Source organism: Oncorhynchus kisutch, linkage group LG30, assembly GCF_002021735.2.
Source record: "Oncorhynchus kisutch isolate 150728-3 linkage group LG30, Okis_V2, whole genome shotgun sequence".
Lineage (NCBI taxonomy): Eukaryota > Metazoa > Chordata > Actinopteri > Salmoniformes > Salmonidae > Oncorhynchus > Oncorhynchus kisutch.
Genome location: NC_034203.2, coordinates 26,033,850 through 26,060,774, shown reverse-complemented (window position 1 = coordinate 26,060,774; position 26,925 = coordinate 26,033,850). Strand labels below are relative to the sequence as shown.

General features: G+C 45.6%; 1 protein-coding gene across 2 annotated transcripts; it reads right to left on the bottom strand.

The window, feature by feature from the left end:
- Nucleotides 1-758: 758 nt before the first annotated feature.
- LOC109874603 (desmoplakin) lies at nt 759-26,583 on the bottom strand. 2 transcript variants are annotated; one of them, XM_020466588.2, is made up of 24 exons: nt 26,113-26,583; nt 24,662-24,746; nt 23,966-24,087; nt 23,607-23,748; nt 21,754-21,879; nt 21,594-21,653; nt 21,305-21,472; nt 20,887-20,991; nt 20,612-20,707; nt 20,346-20,471; nt 19,852-20,004; nt 19,519-19,673; nt 19,193-19,319; nt 18,696-18,882; nt 18,167-18,417; nt 17,681-17,862; nt 17,322-17,460; nt 16,880-17,073; nt 16,237-16,399; nt 16,008-16,091; nt 15,726-15,833; nt 15,222-15,320; nt 13,198-15,024; nt 759-4,853 (listed from the first exon to the last, which is right to left on the bottom strand). In XM_020466588.2, the coding sequence occupies exons 1-24, from the start codon at nt 26,415-26,417 to the stop codon at nt 1,632-1,634; spliced, it is 8,226 nt and encodes a 2,741-aa protein (XP_020322177.1). In that variant the 5' UTR covers nt 26,418-26,583; the 3' UTR covers nt 759-1,631. The 2 variants fall into 2 exon arrangements, with proteins under 2 accessions (XP_020322177.1, XP_020322178.1); XM_020466589.2 differs by having other exon boundaries at nt 14,527-15,024; nt 26,113-26,582.
- Nucleotides 26,584-26,925: the final 342 nt, after the last annotated feature.

Here is a 26,925-nt window from a genome sequence, read left to right as displayed (position 1 = left end):
TGCCATTGTTCTAAAAAACAGTCCTCATATCACCAGCCTACACACACACTGACATTTCTGGGTTGTTGTCATCTAAAACAGCTTAATGTTAGTATATCATCTTATGAAAGGATTGTATACACTTTCATTATATGGCTTATTTGCAGTTGTCAGTTAAGATTGTGTGGTAAATTTCCACAGCAAAAAAATATTTAGAACAGTGTATGAGTGGTATGGGACTTGTTCTTCAATAACCCCATTGAGTTTGTGAGAGCGCAAGCCAACTCCCTGGGCAAACCGTCAATGATTAGCCGTTAGCACCATCTATGGGTGAACCCACTATCGGTGCATTTCCACAGAGGATTTACATGTGTTGGCTCCTGGGACTCACTGGGCCTGGGCCTCGGTGGACCTGCTCTGACTTGGGGCCAAGGCAAGGCCTGCTGGTGCTATTCAGGCTGCATTTACATAACAATGGATAACAGCGTACATGGGTTTACACCTTCGACAGTGAACACCTCACAAAGCAACTGTTTTGATTATGCAAAGGTTGTTGATTCTGTTCTTCACAAATCTTCACTGTCAGTCCTACCTATGGAAACACAGGTAGGACTGGATAACATAAGGGTGTATACACTAGTGGAACACTGGTGTTACTGTTGAAAAGCAGCATTGCATTATCATCATAGTATGAGGGAATATTCTCCCTATTATTATGCTTCCTAAATCTCTATAGACTAATGATGGACCTATGAAGAACTCTACAGGACACTTACAAATGACTGCTGGGAATTATAAACTTTTATTTTTCAATCCTTTGGAATACAACATTATTTCATTCATAATGGTTTATTACTTGTTTTATAATTCAGCACATTGTGTTGTAAAATATATGCCATTATCAACTAGAGTGGGGGTTAGTTTTTGGTCAAAAAGACTAAAATCACCAGCCATTCAGCTAAAAATGTGTTTAATTTACAAAATATTTTCACAAGTATTCCCACAAATAATGTTTTAAAAAAGTGATTGTGTATCAATGTTATTTTCAAATATAATCTATTTTGGGGCTTTTTTGGGTCAATTTGCAGTGTACAAATGATTCTTACTATTTTCCAAGGCAAGGCCATTCGCTCTGACAAAAATGGTCCTGTGGCTTAATCTAGTTGCCTACCCCTGTTGTAGAGCGAAGGGATGCTGTGAGCGAAGGATCTTTGAAACAGTAATTGATTCCCTCCCATTCAAATTAAACAACAACCATGTGTCTACATAAAAACAAAGCTAAGTACAATTTAAAAGCAGGTTTTTTTGTTGGTAAAATGTTATATATGTCAACACCTTCAACACCACATTCCTTTTTACCCAAGTTTAAACAAATCTAAACATTGACATAGATCCAGAATGAATCCTAACAAAACATTCTAACATATTTCTCAATATACCCAGCCTTTATACCCCCAACCAGATTTAGTTCACAGCACAAAACACCAACTAAACACAATTAATGAAAAATATACCACATCACAAATGCTAACCCCACCTAACCCACTTTCCATCTTCCATAACCATAACAAATGTGCCACATTACATAGGCAGTCTACTCCAATCAACTCCACACCCTCTTTTCTCTGTAAGTGTGTTTAATAATAGAACTGTCAGTTGGAGCTAAAGGTGTTGGAGGAAGAAGTTGTGAAGGAGCTGTAACTGGAGGAGTAATCCACACTGCCCCTGCGAGAGCCACTCCTAGACCCTGTACGAGAGCCAGTCCTGGAGCCCGAACGGGAGCCTGGGTTGGACACGTTGTAGGGGCTACTAATGCCCTTGGTGGATATGGAGGAGGCCTGGAGCATCTTCATGCCTTTGCCTTCCTCCACCATGCAGCTATCCATGGCCTCCTTGTAGGAGATCTTCAGCTTGGTTTTAGGGCAGGTCAGGTTCTTGGCGTGGCTCCGTGTGTCCTGGAGCTTCTGGGCTCCACGACCATCCAGCCAGCCTCGTCGGATTGCCTCCTCGATAGAGGTCTGCTGGCCCGTACCGGGCTCCAGCAGACCTCCTGTCAGGTATTGGAACTCCAGGAATCTCTGTCCGGCCTCATAAGGCAGCCATTTCTCCTTCATGGCCTCGGCCGCAGACATCTTCCTCTTGGTCTTCATGTCCTCAAAGCCCATAAAGGCCTTCTGGGCTGGCTTCAGCTTGGTGGCCATGTCATTGTCAATGATGCTTTGGTGAACAGCATCTTGTAGGTTGAGCCTCTGACCATTTGTGGGGTTGATGATGCCTCCAGTACATGCCTGGGCCTCCAGCAACCTCTGAGCTGTAATCGCGTCCACTAAGCCTCTCCGTAGAGCCTCCGGAATGGTGATCTTTTCCATCGTCTCAGTGTCAAAGATGGCCGCAACAGGGCTCCCTTCGTCAAACTCCTCTGGCGGGGAGAAGATGATGGAGATGTTATTGAAGCGCTTGCGGACGGTGGGGGAAGAGGGGCGGGCCTGGGGGGGGCTGCTGCAGGTGGCCACATCCTCCATGTTTCTGGCGGTCATTGTCAACTCGCTGAGGTTGCTATTGCTGGTGATGAGGTCAGCGAACTGAGGGAGAGTCAGGGTTCCTGATCGGTACTGCTCCAGAGATGTTTGGTCAATGATGCCACGGTCCAGGGAGTCCTGGATGTCATACTGGGTGCCTGTCTTCCTGTCCACCACCACCAGACGGGCTGAACCATCAGAAGCTGTGATGGTGATCTCCTCCCATTCACACTCCTGCTCTGAAAGACTTAGAAAGGTGTCATAGTCAATGAGCTCTTTATGGTAGGCTTCCCTCACGGTCATCTCTATTCCAGTGTCAGGGTCCACGATCACTACCCTCCTCTTACGGAGGATGGTATTCTGGCTGCTCTGCTGAACCGTCTGCTGGGGCTTGGTCTTGTCTCTCAGGGGTAGGAGAACCAGGCCAGTCTTGGGGTCTGTGATGCACCTCTCCTTCAGCTGCAGGTAGGTCAGGTTCTCTTGGGTGTTGGGGTCAAAGAAGCCCTTGGTGTCATCTCCTTCATAGGACAGGATCTCATTCATCTCCTCGTCGAAGTAGCCCCTCTTGTAGGCGATGTCTACATCGATACGGTGGCTCTCCTTAGGGTCGATGATGCCACCGCTGGCTATCTGAGCCTCAAGCAGCCTGATCCCATGGCCCTTCTCAATCAGATCCTTCTCGATGGCTTGGAAGAGGGAGATGGTCTTGCCAGTGTGTGGGTCTTTGTATCCAGTGACAGCCCTCTCTGCAGACATCAGCTTGTCCTTGAACTCTTTGCCCACAAGGCCTCTCTTCCAGGCCTCATCCACAGTCAGGCAGACATTGTTGACAGGGTCGATCATGAAGCCAGAGGCAGCCTGGGCTTCCAGAAGCTCCAGGGTGGTTCCTTGTCTGAGCAGACCATCCTTCATGGCCTGGTAGAAGGTCATTGCCCTGTTGTTGGCTTCATCATAGATCCCTGCTATACAGTTAGAACCATGCAGGTAGTTCTTGAGCTTGTCCTCGATGTCCTTGCTGCTGAGCTTGCCCTGGTTCAGCTTTTGTACATCTGTCTCAGACAGCAAGTTGGAGTTGATCAGCTCTGTGACGGACACCTCTCCCCTGAGGCCCTGCACGGTCATGGGCTTTTCCGGGGCTGAGAGGAGCAGCATGCCAGAGGCGGGCTCAATCCTACACTTCAACATTAGGTCACTGTAGCTGATCTTCTTCTCAGTGACTGGATCCAGATAGCAGGCTGGCTTCTTGTTCAGAGCCCTGTAGAGGTCTTCATCAATCAGATTGCGGTCAAGGGCAAGGTCTTTGGGGAGGAACACACTCAGAACTGGGTCTAGGATTCCTCCAACAGACTCCTGGGCCTGTAGCAACCGGAGGGCTGTCTCCTTGTCCAGACGTTTCAGCTTCAGAGCCTGTCCAATGGACAGCAGCTTGCCGGTGTATGGATCTTTGAAGCCTGCACTGGCTGCTTCAGCTGTCATGAGGGCGTCTCTATCGTCTGTGTCCACCACTCCTCTGGAGGAGGCAGCATCAACAGACATCTTCTCGTTAAACTTGGGGTCCATGATGTGGCCGGTGGCAGCTTGGGCCTCCAGTAGCATTAGGGCACTCTCTTTGCTCAGAAGGTTCTTGGTCTTGGCTTCAGTGATGGACATCCTGCCCTGGGGGCCTCTGACCATGCCTGCAATGACGCCTGTTCCCTTGAGGCTAAGCTGGATGTCGTTGGCCACATCCTCCACGGTCCTCTTTCCCTTCAGCAAATGCTCCAAGGTGGCCTTGCTGATAATGCCACAGTCACACAACTGGTGGGCGGTGACCTTACGGCGGACCCCATCGAAAACCAGTTTAGACGGGTCCACGGTGACCACCTTCTCGTCTGTCTGGGTCTGGATGCTCATGGAGTCAGGTCTCTGCTGACGCCTCCGCAACTCCTTCTCCAGGGCGTCTCTCTTCAGGGCCAGGTCTGACACCTCCCTCTCTGAGCTCTGCAGTCTGCCCTTATACCTCTCCTCCACGGTCCTCAGCTCCACTATCATACGCTCCAACTCGCTCTTCAGGGAGAGTCTCTCCCTCTCCATCTTGCCCTTGTCCGAGTCGCTCTGCCTCATCTGGGTCTCCTTCAGTTCGTACTGGCTCTTCCAGTAGGTGAAGTCCTTTTGCATCTTATCTCGTTCTTCTTGGAGACGCTGTTTGTTGCGCAGCTCAGTCTCCAGGGAAACCTTGATGCGATTCAGTTCCTCTTTATAGTGACCCTGGTGGGACTTGTCCTGTTCCAGCTGCTTCAACTTGATCAGAAGGGCATCCCTATCAGACAGGATTTCAGTGTAGTGGGTCTGAGACTTCTGCACAATCATGGAGGTCTGGATGGGAAACAGAGAACAAGACATATTGGTGACCAATGTAATTTCAACAAAAAAAGATGGGCATGCCATTGGTAGTCAATCCATCAGTCCCTGATAAAAGAAAAAGCACACAACACAGGATATCTAAGGAAATATACTGAGTGTACAACACATTCCTAATATTGAGTTGCACCCCCTTTTGCCCTGAGAACAGCCTCAATTAGTCGGGGCATGGACTACAAGGTGTCGAAAGCTTTCCAAAGGTGATGCTGTCTCATGTTGACTCCCACGCTTCCCACAGTTGTGTCAAGTTGCATGGATGTCCTTTGGGAGGTGGAACATTCTTGATGCACACGGGAAATGGTTGAGAGTGAAAAACCCAGCAGCATTGCAGTTCTTGACACACTCAAACCGATACGCCTGGCACCTACTAGCATACCCCGTTCAAAGGCACTGAATGGCACACATATACAATCCATGTCTCAATTGTCTCAAGGCTTAAATATCCTTCATTAACATGTCTCCTCCCCTTGATCTACACTGATTGAAGTGGATTTAACAAGTGACACCAATTAGGGATCATTGCTTTCACCTGGATTCACCCGGTCAATTTATGTAATTGAAAGAGCAGGTGTGTATATAAATGTGTGAATTTCTAGCTAACATTTACAAATGTGGGAATAATAATTAATACATTGTGAGCATAGTGTTTGTAAATGCCTTATACATAGTTTAAAAATGCCCCATAAATGGTTAGCCAAAACCTTAGTGGATCAGAATCAGAATCATAGAAAACAATGAATCATCACATTCAGTGGGGTCCAAAATTAGTCGATCCCTTGATAAAGATGAGCAAAAAAGACTATAAAACAAATAATACCAATACTGAGCCATAGTGTGCAAAATATTTTTGGGGGAAATGCTATATTTATGAGATAAAGAGATTTGTATTTACACCAAAAAATGGTACCCCTGTTTCCAATACTCCAGCACCCTCCCCTTGTGAAGTTAACAACCCTGAGACTTTTTCTAAAATATTTTTTGAGATTGAAGAATACATTGGGAGGCATCTTAGACCATTCCTCCATACAGAATATTTCCAGATCCTTAATATCCTTCGTCTCTGCTTATGGACTGCCCTTTTCAAATCAAACCTCAGGTTTTCAATGGGATCATGTCCGGAAACTTAGATTTTCTGTTCAATTAACCATTTCTTTACATTAGGGATGAGATATTTTCTGCATATGCATTGTTCTTTCAAAGGTCAAACGCACCGCTGGTGTGCATGGCCAAAGATCCCTATTTTCGTGCCATATGACCATTGCTCCATGTGTAACAACTCTGTGTTGTTGTATGTGTCGAACTGCTTTGCTTTATCTTGGCCAGGTCGCAATTGTAAATGAGAAGTTGTTCTCAACTTGCCTACCTGGTTAAATAAAGGTGAAATAAAAATAAAATAAAAAATAGCGCCGGTTCAAATCCAAGTGAAAATGGCGTTTAGCAAACTCCAGGTGGTGCTTGGGTCAGATAACATGAAAATAGCACTTGTTAAGGTCAACGGCATTTTAGCAAAAAACATGGTTGCCTCTGCAAGGAGGCTGAAACTAGACCACAAGTGAATCTTCCAGCAAGACAATAACCCCAAGCACACATCAAAATCCATAAACAAATTGTTAATTGACAACAAAATCAACAAGTATATCAAGGATCTGAAGGTATTCTGTATGGAGGAATGGTCTAAGATCCATCCCAATGTGTTCTCCAATGCTCAGTGGGGCTATCCTCGCAAGGGTAGGGAGCTGGATTATTGAAAACATGTGATCCAATCATTTTTACCCCTATCTTTTGAGCATTTTTTATAACTTCTTGATAAACAAAATATATTTCTATGAGCAATTGTATTAGTATAAAATATATACACTACCGTTCAGAAGATTCTACGGTGTATCTACAGTGTAGATATTGTTAATGTTGTAAATTACTATTGTAGCTGGAAATTGCATATTTTTTATGGAATATCTACATAGGTGTACAGAGGCCCATTATCAGCAACCATCACTCCTGTGTTCCAATAGCACGTTGTGTTAGCTAAACCAAGTTTATAATTTTAAAAGGCTAATTGATCATTAGAAAACACCTTGGCAATTATGTTAGCACAGCTGAAAACAGTCATACTGATTAAAGAAGCAATAAAACTGTCCTTCTTTAGACTAGTTCAGTATCTAGAGCATTAACTGTAGACTAGTTCAGTATCTGGAGCGGGTGATGTGGAGGTAAACCCAGGCCCTGCATGTCCCCAGGCACCCTCATTTGTTGACTTCTGTGATCGAAAAAGCATTGGTTTCATGCATGTCAACATCAGAAGCCTCCTCCCTAAGTTTGTTTTACTCACTGCTTTAGCACACTCTGCCAACCCTGATGTCCTTGCAGTGTCGAAATCCTGGCTTAGGAAGGCCACCAAAAATTCTGAGATTTCCATACCCAACTATAACATTTTCCGTCAAGATAGAACTGCCAAAGGGGGCGGAGTTGCAGTCTACTGCAGAGATATCCTGCAAAGTAATGTCATACTTTCCAGGTCCATACCCAAACAGTTCGAACTACTAATTTTAAAAATGACTCTCTCCAGAAATAAGTCCCTCACTGTTGCCGCCTGCTACCGACCCCCCTCAGCTCCCAGCTGTGCCCTGGACACCATTTGTGAATTGATCGCCCCCCATCTAGCTTCAGAGTTTGTTCTGTTAGGTGACCTAAACTGGGATATGCTTAACACCCCGGCAGTCCTACAATCTGAGCTAGATGCCCTCAATCTCACACAAATCATCAAGGAACCCACCAGGTACAACCCTAAATCTGTAAACAAGGGCACCCTCATAGACGTTATCCTGACCAACTGGCCCTCCAAATACACCTCCGCTGTCTTCAATCAGGATCTCAGCGATCACTGCCTCATTGCCTGTCAAACGCCTGTCAAACGCTCCCTAAAACACTTCTGTGAGCAGGCCTTTCTCAACGACCTGGCCCAGGTATCCTAGAAGGATATTGACCTCATCCCGTCAATTGAGGATGCCTGGTCATTCTTTAAAAGTAACTTCCTCACCATCTTAGATAAGCATGCTTCGTTAAAAAAATGCAGAACTAAGAACAGATATAGCCCTTGGTTCACTCCAGACCTGACTGCCCACGACCAGCACAAAAACATCCTGTGGCGGACTGCAATAGCATTGAATAGTCCCCGCGATATGCAACTCTTCAGGGAAGTCAGGAACCAATACACACAGTCAGTCAGGAAAGCAAAGGCCAGCATTTTCAAGCAGAAATTTGCATCCTGTAGCTCTAACTCCAAAAAGTTCTGGGACACTGTAAAGTCCATGGAGAAAAAGAACACCTCCTCCCAGCTGCCCACTGCACTGAGGCTAGGTAACACGGTCACCACTGATAAATCCATGTTAATCTGTCACGTATATAGACTCTTTTCTTTTTTTCTACTGTGTTATTGACTTGTTTATTGTTTACTCCATGTGTAACTTTGTGTTGTTGTCTGTTCACACTGCTATGCTTTATCTTGGCCAGGTCGCAGTTGTAAATGAGAACTTGTTCTCAACTTGCCTACCTGGTTAAATAAAGGTAAAATAAACATTTGTGGGTTCGATTACAGGCAGAATGGCCAGAAACAAAGACCTTTCTTCTGAAACTCGTCAGTCTATTCTTGTTCTGAGAAAAGAAGGCCAGAAATTGCCATGAAACGGAAGATTTCGTACAACGCTGTGTACTACTCCCTTCACAGGACAGCACAAACTGTCTCTAACCAGAATAGAAAGAAGTTTTATTTATTTTATTTCACCTTATTTAACAAGGTTGAGTTGAGAACAAGTTCTCATTTACACCTGCGCCCTGGCCAAAGTGGGAGTGGGAGTGCGAGGCCCTGGTGCACAACTGAGCAAGAGGACAATTATGTTAGAGTGTCTCACAAGTCCTCAGCTGGCAGCTTCATTAAATAGTACCTGCAAAACACAAGTCTCAACATCAACAGTGAAGAGGCGACTCCAAGATACTGACCTTCTAGGCAGAGTTGCAAAGAAAAAAACATCTCAGACTGGCCAATAAAAATAAAAGATTAAGATGGGCAGAAAAACATAGACACTGGACAGGGGGAGATTGGAGAAAAAGTGCTACGGACAGACAAATCTATGTTTGAGGATTTCGGATCACAAAGAAGAACATTCGTGAGACTGAAAAAAATGAAAAGATGCTGTAGGAGTGCTTGACGCCATCTGTCAAGCATAGTGGAGGCAATGTGATTGTCTGGGGGTGCTTTGGTGGTGGTAAAGTGGGAGATGTGTACAGGGTAAAAGGTATCTTGAGGAAGGAAGGCTATCACTCCATTTTGCAACGCCATGCCATACACTGTGGACGGCAGTTAATTGGAGCCAATTTCAGCCTACAACATGACATTGGCCCAAAGCACACCTCCAAACTATGCAAGAACTATATAGGGAAGAAGCAGTCAGCGGGTATTCTGTCTATAATGGAGTGGAAAGCACAGTCACCGGATCTCAACCCCATTGAGCTGTTGTGGGAACAGCTTGACTGTATGGTACATAAGAAGTGCTCATCAAGCCAATCCAACTTGTGAGAGGTGCCACACCCTGATCTGTTTCACATGTCCTTGTGATTGTCTCCACCCCACTCCAGGTGTCGCCCATCTTCCCCATTACCCCCTGTGTATTTATACCTATGTTCTCTGTTTGTCTGTTGCCAGTTCGTCTTTTTTGTCAAGTCAACCAGTGTTTTTGTTCTCAGCTCCTGCTTTTCCCAGTCTCTCCTTTTTTCTCGCCCTCCTAGTTTTGACCCTTGCCTGTCCTGACTCTGAGCCCGCCTGCCTGACCACTCTGCCTGCCCCTGAGCCTGCCTGCCGACCTGTACCCTTGCTCCAGCTCTGGATTGTTGACCTCAAGCTACATCCCTGCGCTTTCTTCTCCCAGCGCCTCAACGCCACGGAAAATAACTACAATTTGGGGAATTGTGAGCTTCTCGCGGAGAAGATTGTGTTGAAGGAATGGAGGCACTGGCTGGAGAGGGTGGAACACCCATTCATCGTGTGGACCGACCATAAGAACCTGGAGTATCTCCGCACCCACCGCAAAGCACCTCAACTCCAGGCAAGCCAGATGGGCCCTGCTGTTCACATGGTTCAACTTCTCCTTCTCGTACCAGCCTGGATCCCAGAATGTCTTGCCGGATGCACTGTCACGCCGCTGAAGCCCCACGGGTACCACCCCGGAGGCCGAGGCAATCCTTCCCACCTCGTGCCTGTTGATGGCACTCAACTGGGGTATCGGGAAACAGGTCGGGGAGGCGCAGCGGTCCGAGCCGAACCATGGGGGGTGGGTGGGGGGGGGGGGGGGGGGGGGGGGGGGGCTGATAACGTCAACACTGCGGTCCTGGAGTGGGCCCGTTGTGTCAGACCCTGGCCTTCGTGCCACAGTGCTTTTGGTGGCCTACAATGGTTCCAGATGTCTGCGTATTTGTCTCCGCCTGCACGGTCTGTGCTCAGAATAAGACTCCTCGGCAAGCTCCCACTGGTCTTCTGAAGCCACTGCCTGTCCCTCACTGACACTGGTCCCACATATCCCAGGATTTCGTCACAGGTCTCCACCCGTCTAAGGGCAAAACTGCAATCCTGACTGTGGTTGACCGGTTTTCCAAGGCCGCTTACTTCATTCCTCTCCCCAAACTACCCTTGTCCAAGGAGATGGCCCAGCTCATGGTGTAGCACATCTTCCAGATCCATGGACTACCTGTGGACACGGTCTCTGACCGTGCCGGTTCTGGAAGGTGTTCTGCGCCTTCATTGGGTCGTCGGCCAGCCTGTCCTCTGGGTTCCACCCCTCCTCCATTGGCCAGTAGGAGCAAGCCAACCAGGATCTTGAGACTACTCTGTGCTGCCTGGTCTCCGCTAACTCCACCTCCTGGAGCCAGCAGCTGGTGTGGGTCGAGTATGCCCGCAACATTATCTAACCTCCAAACGAGCTTCAATGCCATACAACACTCCTTCCGTGGCCTCCAACTGCTCTTAAACGCTAGTAAAACCAAATGCGTGCTTTTCAACCGTTCGCTGCCTGACCTGTTCGCTGCCTGACCAGCATCACCACCCTGGATGGTTCCGACCTTGAATATGTGGACATCTATAAGTACCTAGGTGTCTGGCTAGACTGTAAACTCTCCTTCCAGACTCAAATCAAACATCTCCAATCGAAAATCAAATCTAGAGTCGGCTTTCTATTCCGCAACAAAGCCTCCTTCACTCACGCCGCCAAACTTACCCTAGTAAAACTGACTATCCTACCGATCCTCGACTTCGGCGATGTCATCTACAAAATTGCTTCCAACACTCTACTCAGCAAACTGGATGCAGTTTATCACAGTGCCATCCGTTTTTGTCACTAAAGCACCTTATGCCACCCACCACTGCGACCTGTATGCTCTAGTCTGCTGGCCCTTGCTACATATTCGTCGCCAGACCCACTGGCTCCAGGTCATCTACAAGTCCATGCTAGGTAAAGCTCCGCCTTATCTCAGTTCACTGGTCACGATGGCAACACCCATCCGTAGCACGTGCTCCAGCAGGTGTATCTCACTGATCATCCCTAAAGCCAACACCTCATTTGGCCGCCTTTCGTTCCAGTACTCTGCTACCTGTGACTGGAACGAATTGCAAAAATCGCTGAAGTTGGAGACTTTTATCTCCCTCACCAACTTCAAACATCTGCTATCTGAGCAGCTAACCGATCGCTGCAGCTGTACATAGTCTATCGGTAAATAGCCCACCCATTTTTGCCTACCTCATCCCCATACTGTTTTTATTTATTTACTTTTCTGCTCTTTTGCACACCAATATCTCTACCTGTACATGACCATCTGATCATTTATCACTCCAGTGTTAATCTGCTAAATTGGAATTATTCGCCTACCTCCTCATGCCTTTTGCACACAATGTATATAGACTCCCTTTTTTCTACTGTGTTATTGAGTTGTTAATTGTTTACTCCATGTGTAACTCTGAGTTGTCTGTTCACACTGCTATGCTTTATCTTGGCCAGGTCGCAGTTGCAAATGAGAACTTGTTCTCAACTAGCCTACCTGGTTAAATGAAGGTGAAAGAAATAAACAATTAAAAAAATACCATTGCCAGCTCTGCCACGGCAGCCGTCCTCAAGACCACCTTCAGGTATCGATGACAGGCGGATTGCCATTCGACCACGAGTCGCCGGTATTGTCTCAGGCAGAAGGTATGGCTATCCACCCGGGATCTGCCCCTCCGGGTGGAATCCCGCAAATTCTCCCCCCGGTTTATCTGCCAATTTCCCATTTCCAAAATTATTAGCCCCTCTGCTGTTCGTCTTCTGTTTCCCCGTACCCTTCGTATACATCCTACCTTTCATGTGTCCAGAGTCAAACCTATGTCTCACAGCCCTGAAGGTTTGACCTCTGGGCAGGGAGTTCCAGTACCTGGTTGACTGGGAGGGTTATGGCCCGGAGGAGAGGTGCTGGTCCCCCACCAGGGTCCTCATTGTGGATTTTCAACGCCGACACCCTGGTCAACCAGGTATGCGCCTAGGGAAGGATGCCAGATGTTGCCCCTAGACGGGGGTGTACTGTCACACCCTGACCTGTTCACCTGTTGTTGTGATTGTCTCCACACCCCTCCAGGTGTCACCCATCTTCCCCATTATCCCCTGTGTATTTATACATGTGTTCACTGTTTATCCGTTGCTAGCTCCTGCTTTTCCCAGTCTCTCCTGCCTGCCTTGACCTGTCTATTGCCTGCCCCTGTTGGACTATTAAACCATTGTCAATTCGGCGGACGTGTCTGCATCTGGGTCTTACCTTGATTCCTGATAGGAGGTGCTTCAGGAAGCATGGGGTGAAATCTCTTCAGATTACCTCAACAAATTGACAACTAGAATGCCAAAAGTCTGCAAGGCTGCAAATTACTTGACGAAAGCAAAGTCTGAAGAACACAATTATTTCAATTAAAAATCATTATGTATTACCATGTCAACGTCTTGACTATATTTCCTATTCATTTTGCAACTCATTTCATGTATGTTTTCATTGAAAACATTTCTAAGTGACCCCAAACTTTTGAACGGTAGTGTATATCTTTTTTTGACCATTCACTATAGCTCAGTATTTGTATGATTTAAATTAAAAAAAATTCATTCATCTTTATTAAGGGATCCAATAATTTTGGACCCCACTGTAAATTATTTGAACTTAATCCTCCCAGTGCCACTCATTCATTCATGCAGATTTGTTTGAATTATTTGGAATTTGCCCCTCAGATCAATCAAAATACCTCTATGGATTGCTTTTGGACTTTGTCCAAATCCGACTTTAGCTTTTCCCTCTCCTTGGTCAGGTCCTTGATGAGGGCTTGGAGTTCCAGTGTCATCTTGCTGCTGCTCTGCAGCTGGACATGCAGGGATGAGATCTGGGCTTGGCTCTCTCCATCCACACTATCTCTGTTAAGTTTTAGTTGCTCTTTCTCCTGCTTCACTCCTCTCAGTTCCTCCTCCAGCCTCAGCCTCTCCTTGGTCAGATTCTGAGTAAGGCTCTGAAGTTTCTCGATCTCTGTGGTGGCATCATTGAGCAGCCGGCTCTTCTCCTCTATGGTTTTGTAGAGGCTCTCGTTGCGGAGATTGACTTCACGGACCTTCCCCTGCTCTTGGAAGAGCTGCTGTTGGAGAGCCTTTAACTCTGCAGATGCCAGCGCCAGGTGCTCCGTGGTGGCCTTGTGCTCCCGCAGGCTCTTGTCCAGAGCCTCCTGGAGAGCCCTGAGCTCCTGTTCGTACTTCCTCCCGGAGGTGGACACCTCTTCCTGCCTGGCCCTGAAGGTGTTGAGGGTGGTGGTGTGTTCTCTGCAGCTCTGGGTCATCTTCTCCAGCTCAGACTCAATCCTCTTCCTGCGGGTGAACTCATCCTGGGTTGTTCTCTTTTGCTTCTCCATCTCCGCTTCCAGACCGTCCACCATAGCCTGCAGGTCCGGGATGCGGCTCTGCAGCCTGGTGGCAGTTGTCTCAGCCTTGGTCCTCTCGTTTGTCTGCTTTTCCAGCTCCACTCGGACCAGGTGGATATCCTGCTCTGAGATCTTGAGCTTGTTTATGACCTCCCGAGAGGTGGCATTACTGGTCTGCAGCTCAGTGTAGGACTGCCTGAGCTTGGTGAGCTCAATCTCCAGGGCACTTCTCTTCTTGCCCTCCTCCTCCAGGTTGTGTGTCAGAAGAATGATCTGCCTGCTCTTCTCCTTGCTGCTCCTGGTGGCCTCGGCCAGCGCCTCCTTCTGCCTCAGCTCCTCCTCTCCTCTCTGGGTGGCCACAGTCTGGAGCTGTATTTCCAGCTCTCTCCTCCTCCTCGACTCCTCCGTCCCTGTAGACCTCTGCTGATGGGCCTCATCTTCTGCCTTCCTCCTCATCACCTCAGTCTGAGTCACAGACAGTCTCAACCTCCTCAACTCCTCTTCAAGATCCCTTTTATCTGATTCTAGTCCCTCACACTGTAGTTTGAGCTCGGCCGTGTCCTCCTGTTTCTGCTGAGAAGCCTTGAGGATGGTGGTCTTGGTGACGTGGATCTCCGACTCAAAGGTTTGCTTAAGGTTGCTCATTTCCTGGTTGCACTGGGTTCTTACCTTAGAGATTTCCTGCTCCGCCCCACGCCTCCTCGTGGCCTCCTCTTCCAGCTGCATCCTCAGCCTCTCCAGCTCGCGCTCCTTGTCCTTCACTGCCTTCTCCAAGTCGATCTTGGACCAGTTGAGCTCGTCCAGCTCCTTCTGGCGCCGGCGCACGGCCGCCTCGTACTCTTCCTGCTGGCTTGTATAGCGCTCCTCAGCCAGCCTCTTCTTCCTCTTCTCCTCGTCCAGCTGGTAGGTGAGACGGGCCAACTTGTCATTGAGCTCAGTCAGCTGGCTGCTGGTGTTGTCCAGGCTCTCCCTGGCCACGCTGACCTGCACAGCTGTGGTCCTCTTCACCTCCTCCATGGAGATGAGTTGTTCTTTAGACTGTGAGAGCTCCAGCTTGTACCGGGACAGGGCGTCCTCTAAGGAACGGTTCTTCTGGCTGTGGCCCCCGATGTCCTCCTTTAGACGACGAAGCTCCTCCTCCAGCATCTCAATCTTGGTGTTCCTAATCTGAGGAGGGAAAAAGTGTCGCAATGAGATAGTAGTTGACCAGAAAAACAGATTTAGGATCAGATTACCCTAATCCAATCGTAACCAGGGAAAGTCATATCACTAGAAATGTATAATGTACAGTCTTATTAGGAGGGAACACATATATTACATATCGCAAACCCATTATTCTTATGATTGTGCCTTCACACCCTTACCTTCAGTTCCTCCATGTTCTTGAGCATCTCCCCCAGGAACTTGTAATAGTCACTGGAGCGGGTCAGGAGCTCAATGTAGCGAGACTGGAGGTCAGCACCCTAGTGGAGTTAGTTATAGAGTTTATAAATAAACAAGCAGCCACAAAAAACAGCCACTACAACAGAGTTCATTGGAAACCTTATTTGCCAACATGTAGGATACTTTTTTGAATAGAGACAAATAGAAAATCAATCCAAAAAACAAGGATTACCACATTTGGATTAACATAATGGTAATGAATGGCCTTATGCTACCTCAGGCGTCATGATCCCATTTACCCACATTAGCAGGGTAAAGACCAGTCACTGTATTGATAAAACATCTAGGATCTGCCCCCCTGTCCATATAACCGTATTCATTATGCTCTAAAAAGATAAACTGATCCTACTCTGAGACGCTTTATGAATACAGCCCTGATGTATTTTTAACACTGTCTACTGCTGTTGGACAGGCTGCTCCATTACCTCCTGTCTGACCACAGTGGCAGGGGACTGGAGCATGGTTCTCTTGATAGGGATGTTCAACAGGGTCTCCAGTCCTGCACTGTAGGAGGCCAGCTGCAGCTCATAGTCCTGGAATGAAGTAGCACCACGTGTGAACACAGGCACTTAGCATTTGTATTGTGCATGCTACAGTATGGAAGGGTTTTAGGTGCTGATGTGGTATTCAAACTGGTAAGATACTTTCAGTGACAACCACATTGAAGGTGTCGAGAGAATGACAGGCTGTGAAAGAATGGCATTCACCTTAATGGAGGCAGCGCAGGTGTCCGCATCCTTCTGTACATCCTCCACCTTCTCCTTCTTCCCTTTGATCTCACTGTGCAGCACCTGTCCATCAAACATACTGGGCTTGTCACGAGTGCATTAGAAACTATCAATCATACCTGAAACAACCAGTCAGTGTCTGTACTGTACAGAATTGCACAACAACAATAACAATATATATTTTGGGGATGGCTGTGCAGTGGCCTACCTTCTGTTGGTTGAGGTGCTCCATGACAGCCTGGATGTTGCTAAACTTGGCTGTCTGCAGGGTGTCCTGGCGCTGTCTAGCGTTGTCTATCCACTGGTCAACCACTCCGCTGCTCTGCTGGAAATGTCTCAGCTGTTTCTCCTGCTTCTCCAGGTCCCACACTCTGATGAGAGAGGATGTAATTATGACATAGCCTGACAGAAGACCTGAGGAGGGCCGAAACTATGGACATATTTAAGAGATCTTAAAACACACCTTTTAAGATTTTATTTTCCTTACGGTGCTTTTTAGTCATTCAATTTTTATTGTTATTGTTTTGTTTTTATCCTCTTAAGTGCTGTGTAGTAAATATAAAGGATTTTATTTTCATCGTTTTTTATTTGTTTTTTCCTGTGAAGCACATTGCATTGCATTGCATGTCTGAAATGTGTTGTATAAATAAAGCTTGATTTACTGGAGAATATGAGGGAGAAGAGGAACAGTTAGTCCCATGGTCAATAGAGTTGCTGAATACTAGCAAGAAGGATCCACTACATGGGCATAGAGGCGACATCAGAACTGAATACGTATCATGGCCTGGGTATTGAAGAGTTTGTGAGAGTGGATGTGAGAAGTGGATGTTTAGAGATCTAAGGGTCCTCGCCTGCTGTCGATCTGGGTCTGGATGCGTCTCCAGCGGTCAGACATCTGGGTCACCAGCTCAGAGTACTTGGACAGGTCCACATCACACTTGTGTAAGGAAGCTGAGATCTGACTGTTCACGTGGACTGCATTGGCCAGGTCACTCTCCATGGCCGTCAGAAGGTCTCTCTTATGTTCCAGGTCAGACTTCATTTGCTGTAGTGGAAAGAAAATAGGCAATGCTCAAGACACACTATTGGACACTGATACGAATCTTGCTGAAACATACTCCCTCTCACAGTTCTACAACACTAATGCACAATTAGAATATTGAATTGCAAAAGCAGTATATACATATATTATTTGGCAATATTACACAGCTCACAATCCGAATTGATTGACAGATAGATGAACTAACTGACAGATATGAATTGACAGCAGTGGTGATTGATGGTGTGTCTGACCTTGAGTGTAGCTCTGTAGCGCTCCAACTCGTTGAGATCCAGGGAGGTGGTCTCCTTCTCAGTCAGACGGGCCTCGAGGACCTTGATGACATCCTCAGCCTGGATGAGGCTCTGGAGCAAGTTCTGCAGATATGACAGTCTACCCAGGGAACACATACACACAGAGACCACGTTACAAAACCACTTCAATAAACAAGACCTTTCAACAGTGAAACAACAAACAACACCACAACAAACTACAACCATTTCACACAGGTGAAACATACCCTCAATAAACATTTGCTAAACAGTTAGTTTTCTCATCTACTTCTTAACATAGGAAGAAGACTAGGAGGTAGGAGCTCCTGTGAGAGCCGTACCTCTGGAGGTAGGCAGAGGACAGCCCCTGCAGATCTCCCAGTTTCTGGTTGAGGAGATCCAGCTCTTTCCTGAGGAACTTGGCCTGCTCCGAGTCTGCTGCCGTCCCCTCCAGCTGCTTCACCACCCTCTCCCTCAGTCTCAGGTACTCATCACGCACACCGTCCAGGTCATTGTGTATGCCCTGAGATTCAGGAACAAGGGTTAGTCCATCATGTAGAATAGTTTGCATTTAAGATGATTGACATTATTCAATGAGAAAGACACTGTGGCCATCTATTGGCTATCTTTGAACACTTTAAATGAATCCAATATTCAAAAACACAATTGGATAGGATTGACCACACAGGTTCCCTTACATTGCGTTCACCTATCCAGTCATGCTATCTCATAAATTACATCAAAGACAGGAGGAAGAAATGCGAAGGTGTATGTTTCTCACAGGCCCATTTCATCTATTGAATGAATTATGAGATGCAGTTGCATACCTCCAGCTGCAGGAGGTGCTGTGAGCACTCCTGCACACTGTTCTCCCCCAGGGAAACATGGAGGTGGTGGCTGAGGCCTGATTCAGCCAGCTCCAGCCTGCGTCTGAGGGCTTGGAGGTCACTGAGCAGGGTCAGGCTCATGTTAGAGCCCTGGGTGGAGATGCTGGTCTCCTTCAATGAGGTATGGGTGATCTTGGTAGTGTTAGCTTTGATGGGCGGCTCAGGCTGGACCACCACCACGTTGGATTGATCTGTGAAATTAAATGGAACCAATTTGAATTTAGTGGACTGGCATCGAATTGAGTAGCCATACATATTCCTATTATAACTGACATCCAACATAATCTAATTGATTTCTTGGCAAACATCTGTAGCAATTGGGTCACAGTATCCACTGGTTATTATTCAATTCATTCCATTAACCTTCCCGACTAATTCAGTTGAACTGATGCAGTTTGTAATGTAGACAGAGAAGGCGTTAAGCCATCTAAGAAGCTCCACTGGGTAGACTAGGCACCCTTGGACTCACTGTATGTAGGCAGCCCTATGACCAGTGTGTCGTAGTGGCTCTGGGCTCCTGAATACTGGCCCTCCATCTTCTTCTTCTCATCCTCTCCAAACATCTCAGAGCCGTGGCTGTTGCGGAGGAACTCCTGGTAGTGAGTCTCCAGACTCTTAATGATGTTACGGTACTCCTCAGGACGCATCTGGGACAGCTAGGAGAGAGAGTGATGGAGAGGAAGGAAGAGTGAGATTTACAACTACTGTGGGCTAAGAGGGCTCATTAAACATCTACTTACTTCTTGTTGTGGATGAAAAATAATGAGATGTTAGAGTTAAACAATGTCTAAATAAGACCAACACTTGAGATGTCTAATACACAAACACAACATTTAATATCTCCAAATGGTTGTGTTGTATTGCCACCTAAAACCTTTGTTCCTTGTTCATATTGTGAGAGTAGCACTATTGATTGATATGACAGATTGTCAGCAGTGTAAGTCATAGTCTTGTTTAAGGCCTTACCATGGTGAGGGTGAGGGAGTTGATATGGTTGATGTCTTTGACACAGTACTGCCAGGAGATGAGGCTCTTGATGTTGATGTAGAGCTGATTCCAGATGCCCATGATAGCCTCATAGTACTGTTCATTCCTGCAATACACAACATAGGATCAGTTACTAATCTGTTTGTGTCATAACAGTGTAAAGTCAGTTGACATATTCTGACACCAGCATTCATTAAATTATTTGTAAGTACTGTAATGTCATTTTTATGGCACTGTTATTTAGTCCATTTAAAATGGCAAAAATGTCATAGTGCCAAGCAGTGTGGTTGTCGAGGGGGTCTTACTTGTTGGCCAGGCCGATGCTTAGGGGGTTGAGCGGGGGGATGAGGAGACACACAGATGGGATCAGCATGTCCAGACCTCCAGGACCCGTCACCTGCCACTTACTGCGCTGGGAGTTGTCCTTCAGGATACCCTCGTCCCCCTTTAAGATCCCTTTCTGTAGGACACACAGAACACATGCAAAACAGTGTAAACTCACTACTGTTGCGGATCTTCTCTATGTAAATGTTGTATGTGTGTGTTAGGGGTGGTAGTATTGTAAGAATTTGTATAAGGGACATCAGTTCATGGGTTAACACTTTAAAATGTGTGTGTACGTATGTGTGGGTGCTGACCTGGTCCTGTTTGAAGTCACACAGGGCCTGTACTATAACAGCTGTGCTGCTCTTCTCTTCAGGGTTACGTGGTCTCAGCCTCACGATGCTCTTGGACTTATTCACCAGGTGCTTCACCTGCCTCTTATTTTCCATAACCCTCTCCTTCTCTCTCTGCATGGGGAAACAAACACACAGGTCATGTAACGGTCACAGAAACAGGACGTGTCCTATACCTTTCCCTGAAGAATATGGTACCACTATTTTAAATAACTTTAAGCATCCTATATAGTTGTTATATACCCTATGACATTTGCATTATCTTGTTCACATTTCCATTTCTAAATCATGCCATGCAAACAGGTGAGAGAACGAGTTATCCTCAATAATGAGTAGCAAGGAGGTCAAAGAGGGAAAAATGCTTGCTACTCATATCAAATATTTGTTGAAAATATGATAGTTGTGGGAGAGATCCCATATGGAAACATTCTCAGGTGTCATTCAGTGTTAGGTACCTCGAGGTTCTTCAGGAGCTCAGTGAGGTTCTCCAGAGGTGTTCCTTTATCACAGGTGAACTTCTTACGGATGATCTCATGGTCCTTTTGCAGCTTGCTGTAGGTCTCATTGGCCTCCTTGAAGAACTGCAGTAGAGAGGGAAGGTTAATAGAACATGGGATACAGATACTGTGATCTGTGTGTGTGTGTGTGTGTGTGTGTGTGTGAGTGTGTGCGTCTATGCACACTTTAGTGTTTATGCAAGTATGTCTACGTGTGTATTCACCTGGCTGTAGGCAGCGTTCTCCTTCAGGTGGACATGAATACACTTGGTGATCTGGAGCAGCCAGCTCCACTGGGTTTGCAGAGTGTCCATATAGGCCTGGGGAACAAACAACCCTATTAGTTAGTAGCAACTTCATTAATATTGTAGAACAAAATCATGTTACCACTTCACTGCTTAAAGGGGAGCTAAGCATACAATTATACAAATCCAGTAACTTTCCCAAAATGTTCCAAATGTTACTGGAATTCTGAAAATCTAGCTAAAGTGACTCTCACCTCTATCTTGTCTGAAGCTGGGTGATTGTTCTTCAGGAGACCATCCACTTTCTGCTTCAGTTTGTTCAGCTCCTTCTCTTTCTCCTCCAGGGCACTCATCAGTTTCTGGGAGAGAAAGATAGACTGTCTGTGAGTAAACCTACAAAAGGACTACTACAGTATAGTTATACGTCCCAGATGGCCCCTATTCTTTATACAGTGCACTAAAAGGCGTGCACTAAATAGGGTATAGGGTGCCATTTGGGTCGCACACTAGGAGGCATATCTCCTCATGGTTACCAGACCTTGATATTCTGCAACTTCATGTTCATTCGTAAATAGCAGAGTGAAAACAAGACTTTGGAAGTACGATAACATGAGACTACAGTAGTAAGTGCACTGAATAGATACATTTCATGTCAGTATTGTAAGGCCTTACGGAGTAGCTCTCCTGTTTCTTGGGGATGTAGACATCGATGTTCTTGTCTCCCCAGTTGAACACCAGCTCCTCCTCCTCTCTCTCGTTGACCCACATGATGGCCCTGGAGATCTCCTCGATGATGTTCTGCAGCTCTCTCAGCTGGCCCGTACGAGCAAATGACATTTTCTGACAGAGGAGAAGATGAACAAAGATGAGCCCAATGAGGCAAGTGAATACAACTATGAAGAAAGGAATGATCAAATAACTTTATTTGGTTAAATAGTTTGTTGTTAATACGGACTCATACCTGCAGACTGTCCCATTCTTGCTGCAGGGAATGGAGGCCTCCCTTGTCATCCTTTTGGGCCTGAGTTAAGACACACAGACGATTATTAGGAACACAGGTTTTTCATGGCTATATTACCTGACCATGGAGCACCTGTTATAGTCAACTCTATCGTACGCACCAGTTCATCCCTGGCGTGATCCACCTCATGGCTCCTCTGTATAGAGCTGTGTAACTTGTTCTGGCTGAGGATCTGCTGCTCGATGGTGGCCGCGTCGTCACCCCACGGAGACGTCTCGATCAGACGCTGCAGACAGACAGACAGATATACAGGCGATAGAGCTTACTCTATTTTCTCGAACAACACTGAGTCGAAGTAAAATCATGGCACCAACATTATGAGGTTTTGCCTGTGTTTTTTATTTCATTTTTTTACCTTTATTTAACTAGGCAAGTCAGTTAAGAACAAATTCTTATTTTCAATGACGACCTAGGAACAGTGGGTTAACTGCCTGTTCAGGGGCAGAACGACAGATTTGTACCTTGTCAGCTCAGGGATTTGCACTTGCAACCTTCCGGTTACTAGTCCAACGCTCTAACCACTAGGCTACCCTGCCGCCGTGTTAACTCAATATTATACACAATAATAGCATTAGTATTACTGAATAACAACCTCTCTGCTTCAGGGTTCATTAAAATAAGTCAAATTTGGTGTCATGTAGTTAGCAATTCTATTGAGTATTTTCTGGTGAACACCAGTTCATACCAGCTGTCGGACAAAGTGATAAAGTGCTAGCGAAACCAATTATCTGTTTGTGTGGAAGGCTGAACAAATGTGTCCTTCCTAAGTCTATTCTCTAGATGGCAGTAAATAACCATTAACTGATCAGTGTGTCTGTCATCCGCAGGAAACTATTCCAACTATTCCCCCAGTAGAGTTCACTCCAATCCACTCAGCTTTGATAAGAAAAAGTGTTGAGTTCTGCTCAGTAGAAACTGGCTGGGGGTGGGTGGGTGGCCAACCACCTCCACCCTGGCCAACCACCTCCACCCCAGCCACCTCCACCCCATGACTTTTTAAATTGTGGACAGCCTGAGGGAGATATGGTGGAGGGAGATATGTGTGGGGAGAGAGGCTATGTAACAACTCATATACAGTAGGGTCACTAGAGAGGCAGGGAGGGAGAGGGAAGGGGGGAGGGAGAGAGAGGTGGGGGATGGGGAGAGAGGCTATGTAACAACTCATATACAGTAGGGTCACTAGAGAGGCAGGGAGGGAGAGGGAAGGACGGAGGGAGAGAGAGGTGGGGGATGGGGAGAGAGAGTCAGGAAACGTTTCACTCTTGCCAATACCTTTATTGACTCAACGTGATAGAGAAGGAGACAAAGTTCTGTACACAACATGCAATGACAAAGCCAGAAAGACACAGAGGGAGTTGAAAAAATCTGAGCAATGAGGAACAAAGGAAGAGCTTAGGTGAGATAATGATAGGGAAGGGGTGAGAGAGATGAAGGGATAGGGAGAGAGGGAGAGGCAGGGAGTGGTGTATGTGAGTGAGTGAATTCGTTGGAAGCAAGGCGTGTAGGGTGTGTTCTCGTATGCATGTAAGTGATCAGTCATGTCCCATATTGGAATGAGTCAGTGGTGAGTGTCAGATTTTACACTCCTCTCCTTCTTTTCCCATGTTCCTGTCTCTCTTGCTAAGTCTCTGTTCCTGTCTTCCTCGCTCTCATCTCTCTGTCCCTCTCTCTCTCTTTCTGAGCGTCCATGTTTTGGCATTGTGGTGGTTTTGTGTTTCAGCAGGTCAGATTCTGCCATAGATGAGTGTCATGCTTCAACCTCCCTTCACACACACACACACAAACACTCTCTCACACACAATGTCCTACTGCTCTATACCGGTTTAGAGCTTGGAGATGAGGATGGTATATTGTCTAGGCGGTGAGTTCCAGAACAATTAAGCCATCTGTTACACCCTATACAATCAACCTTTATGGGGAATCGCTAAATAAATTATGCAGGTTTTATAATACCTTCTGTTGGCCTATCCAGGACATGGCATCAGCGTAGGACCTCCCTCTCTCCTCCCAGCCAATGCTTCCTCTGCTCTGCCTCTGGGTTGTCCCACTGATGGAGGAGATGATCCCACTCTGCATGCTCTGGAGCTGCTGTACGCTGTAGGGAGGGAGAGACAGGAAGTGTCAGGCATGAAAGATAAGAGGAGATTTGTCCCATCTGTTTTTAAGCACAAATGTAAACGCAAACAAACATGCAAATGCATTGATCAAATACACACAAACACACACTCTCTCTTTCTCTCACACGTACACAAACACAGATGCACTCTTTCCGTCCCTCTCTAACTCTCTCTCACACAGACAGCTGTCCTTGCCTCCTGATGATGATGTCGTTGGGTTGTCTCATTTGCTGCAGCTCTATGGCACATTCATTCAGTTGGTCTATAGTCTCAGAGGACATAGTCATCAGCTTGTCCACCTCCACCGCTGGGCCACGCTGGGGGAGGACAATCATATGGTCAGTACAATAATACACACATACACAACCCAGTACTGTCAACATACCCACACTATCCAAAAGACTGCCCAGTAAGCTGCTACAGGTCTGCTACCTTATTTGACCAGTTTCTCACAGCAGGAAAATAATCCTGCAGCAACAGGAAATGTGAATAATTATGTGAATTATAATGAATTGACATTTTTGTAGGGGCTGAGTGATCAAATGAAGATAGCAGACCTGTAAAAATGTCCCATTCTTGGACAAAAAAGACAAAAAGAGCTCTTTTCTATTGCGTAATTCTAGATGAGTGCGATATTATCAGCACAGCTGCTACCAATGCTGCATCAACACAGATAAACCTGTTTCTGTTTACATAGAAACATCAATGAAAAAAATATGGCTTCATATTTGTAAGTGAAAAGATATGTCATTATGCTGAAGCTAAAACTATTTAAATTCTGCTCTTCCACAACCAAACATGGTCTTGTGTCAGTGTCTATGTAAATGCAGTCATGCATGCTTAAGTATGATTTCATACATAACTATGCTTTGACCTATGCAGAGTACTTACTGCCTGGAGAATCTGCTGTACTCTCTGCAGGTACTCCTGACACTGGCCTTTCAGGAATAAAGCTTTCTTTTGGATGCTCTGCACACTAAACATGACAAAACAAGGAATACACCATCAAAGTTTGTTATATTGCATTATATTGCAAAACACAGCATCCATTATAATAACTTTCGTAATCTGCATTATACTAATATGAACAATATTAACAAGGTAGTTGACATCATTCGATGACATCACTTCTTGAGCAATAGCTGGGTGAGGATCGAGTTAAGGTGTGTGTGTGGTGTGTTGAACATTTCGAACACGTTTCAGCTCTTGAACACAGCCCAATGGATCTTAATATATTGGCTCTGACCCAGAATATGTGTTGAGTAATGTCTGTGATTGTATTCTGGACAATGTAACCCAGGCTATTGAAACTCTATAGAATAAGGGAATTGACCACTATTGTGTGACTGTAGTTTTATCATCTAAACTTAATGTGAAACAGCACTTTATAAGGGTATAATGCTATGGATATATCATACTTTTGATTCCTCAAATCAAAGACCATTGATTTCAATGTATTAAATGTGTAATTAAATGTAATCATAATTAATAAATATTTTAAATAAACAGTGGATTTTTGGGGGTATTTAATGATCTAATGAAAATATATGCAGATAAAATAGACTGTTATTATGTATTTGGCAAAACAGAGTTTCATTCATTTTCATTGTACATATGTATAATGAATGGTCTATTCAACACTTATCTAAAACAGTCCAGGTTGATATTTACACTAGAGTCTGGCACTATAAGGTTCTATCTGAAAAAATATGATTCTCAGATAATTGGCTTTATAGTTCCAAACCCTATTGTTTGAATGGTGTCAGTCATTTTTTTTAAAAATCTTGTATACTTTTGAATTTAACATCATGAAATGGGGGTATTTATACATTTTGACAAAAATGCAGATACAACTTTATAATCTAAAACTCTCGTGTAGGCCTATTGGTCCAATGACATTTTTTGCCACAGTAACGGAATTATGCTGAGACTGGGTTCAAAGTATACCAAACCATACAACTCTATGCACAAGGACTACTTTTAATGATTTACACTGAACATTTTACAAAAACACATTTACACGAAGAACTGTGCAGATACAAAGTTTGGTAAGAGAATTACGGTAAAGTGTCCCTCAGTTGTATTCTGTTACCAAACTTTGTGTCTGCACAGTTCTTTCTGTAAATTAGTTTTTGTAAAATGTTCAGTGAACATTGTTAAAAGTAGTCCTTATTTATGGTGGTTGGTTATGGTTAGTTAATCTTTGAATTCAATGGTTTTTGTTTGGTATACATTTTAAGTGAAAAATCTGCAAATCTCGGCATCATTTCGTTACCATGGAATTTCCCCTGTGCTTTATTTAGGCTAAATGTAATTATACATGTAAGGAACACATTACATACCTTGCTCCCACTCCACCTCCGTAGCCCCCTCCACCTACCCCGACGTAGCACCCTCCACCATCCCCTCCGTATGACCCACCAACACCCCCTCCGTAGGCTCCTCCACCTCCACCTCCCCCCAAGGAAGATTTTGAGTAAGTTTGTGAATAGGTGTATCCATCTCCATATTCCTGTTGATAGCCGTTTCCACCGACGAAGACCTGGCTGCCGTCATTCCTGGGAATGGTGAAACTGCCGCTCGTCAGGTCTGGTCGAGAATTAGTCCTCCGAATCATGGTCGGAAGTCTACTTTGAGAGCCGTACATACTAATTTCCAGTCCTGTTTATGATTTGCAATTCTGTAAAAAAAATGTAAATGGTATTGAAAGAAATGTAGTCCTAAACGTCAATGGAGCTCGTCCCTGCGCGCACAGTCGACGACGTCTCCCGTTGCGCCGATATTGTACTACTGAGAACACGGAAGAGTGTTGTTTTTGGACTGAGACCTGTCTCAAAAGAAAAAACGCCCTTGTTACTTTTCGTCAGTGGACTAAATTTCTGGGTGGAGTTAACTTTCTCCTGCTGGGAATAGGACGGAGAGCTATGCAAAGAATTAACTAATTTGTCACGCTCTTCACAAGATTATTGGGAAGGTTGAGTAAAGATAATAACGGTCCTAAACCTTCCATACCTCAAGAATCTTGCGAAGAGCGTTATTGTCCTCACTCGACCTTCCCGACCTCAACAATCTTGTGAAGTTCTTTAATTCTTTAATTGTTATGGGCTCTCCTTTTTCAAACGAATTGCTGAAATTGATATTAAGGGATTAAAGGC

Excerpts from the sequence above, each read along its gene's own strand:
- LOC109874603 (XM_020466588.2), bottom strand. The coding sequence starts at position 26,417 with ATGTACGGCTCTCAAAGTAGACTTCCGACCATGATTCGGAGGACTAAT. Across the intron at positions 21,880-23,606 it reads CCTGGATAGGCCAACAGAAG|CGTCTGATCGAGACGTCTCC; the intron begins GTATTATAAAAC and ends GTCTGTCTGCAG. Across the intron at positions 15,321-15,725 it reads CCACTGTGGTCAGACAGGAG|GGTGCTGACCTCCAGTCTCG; the intron begins GTAATGGAGCAG and ends TAACTCCACTAG.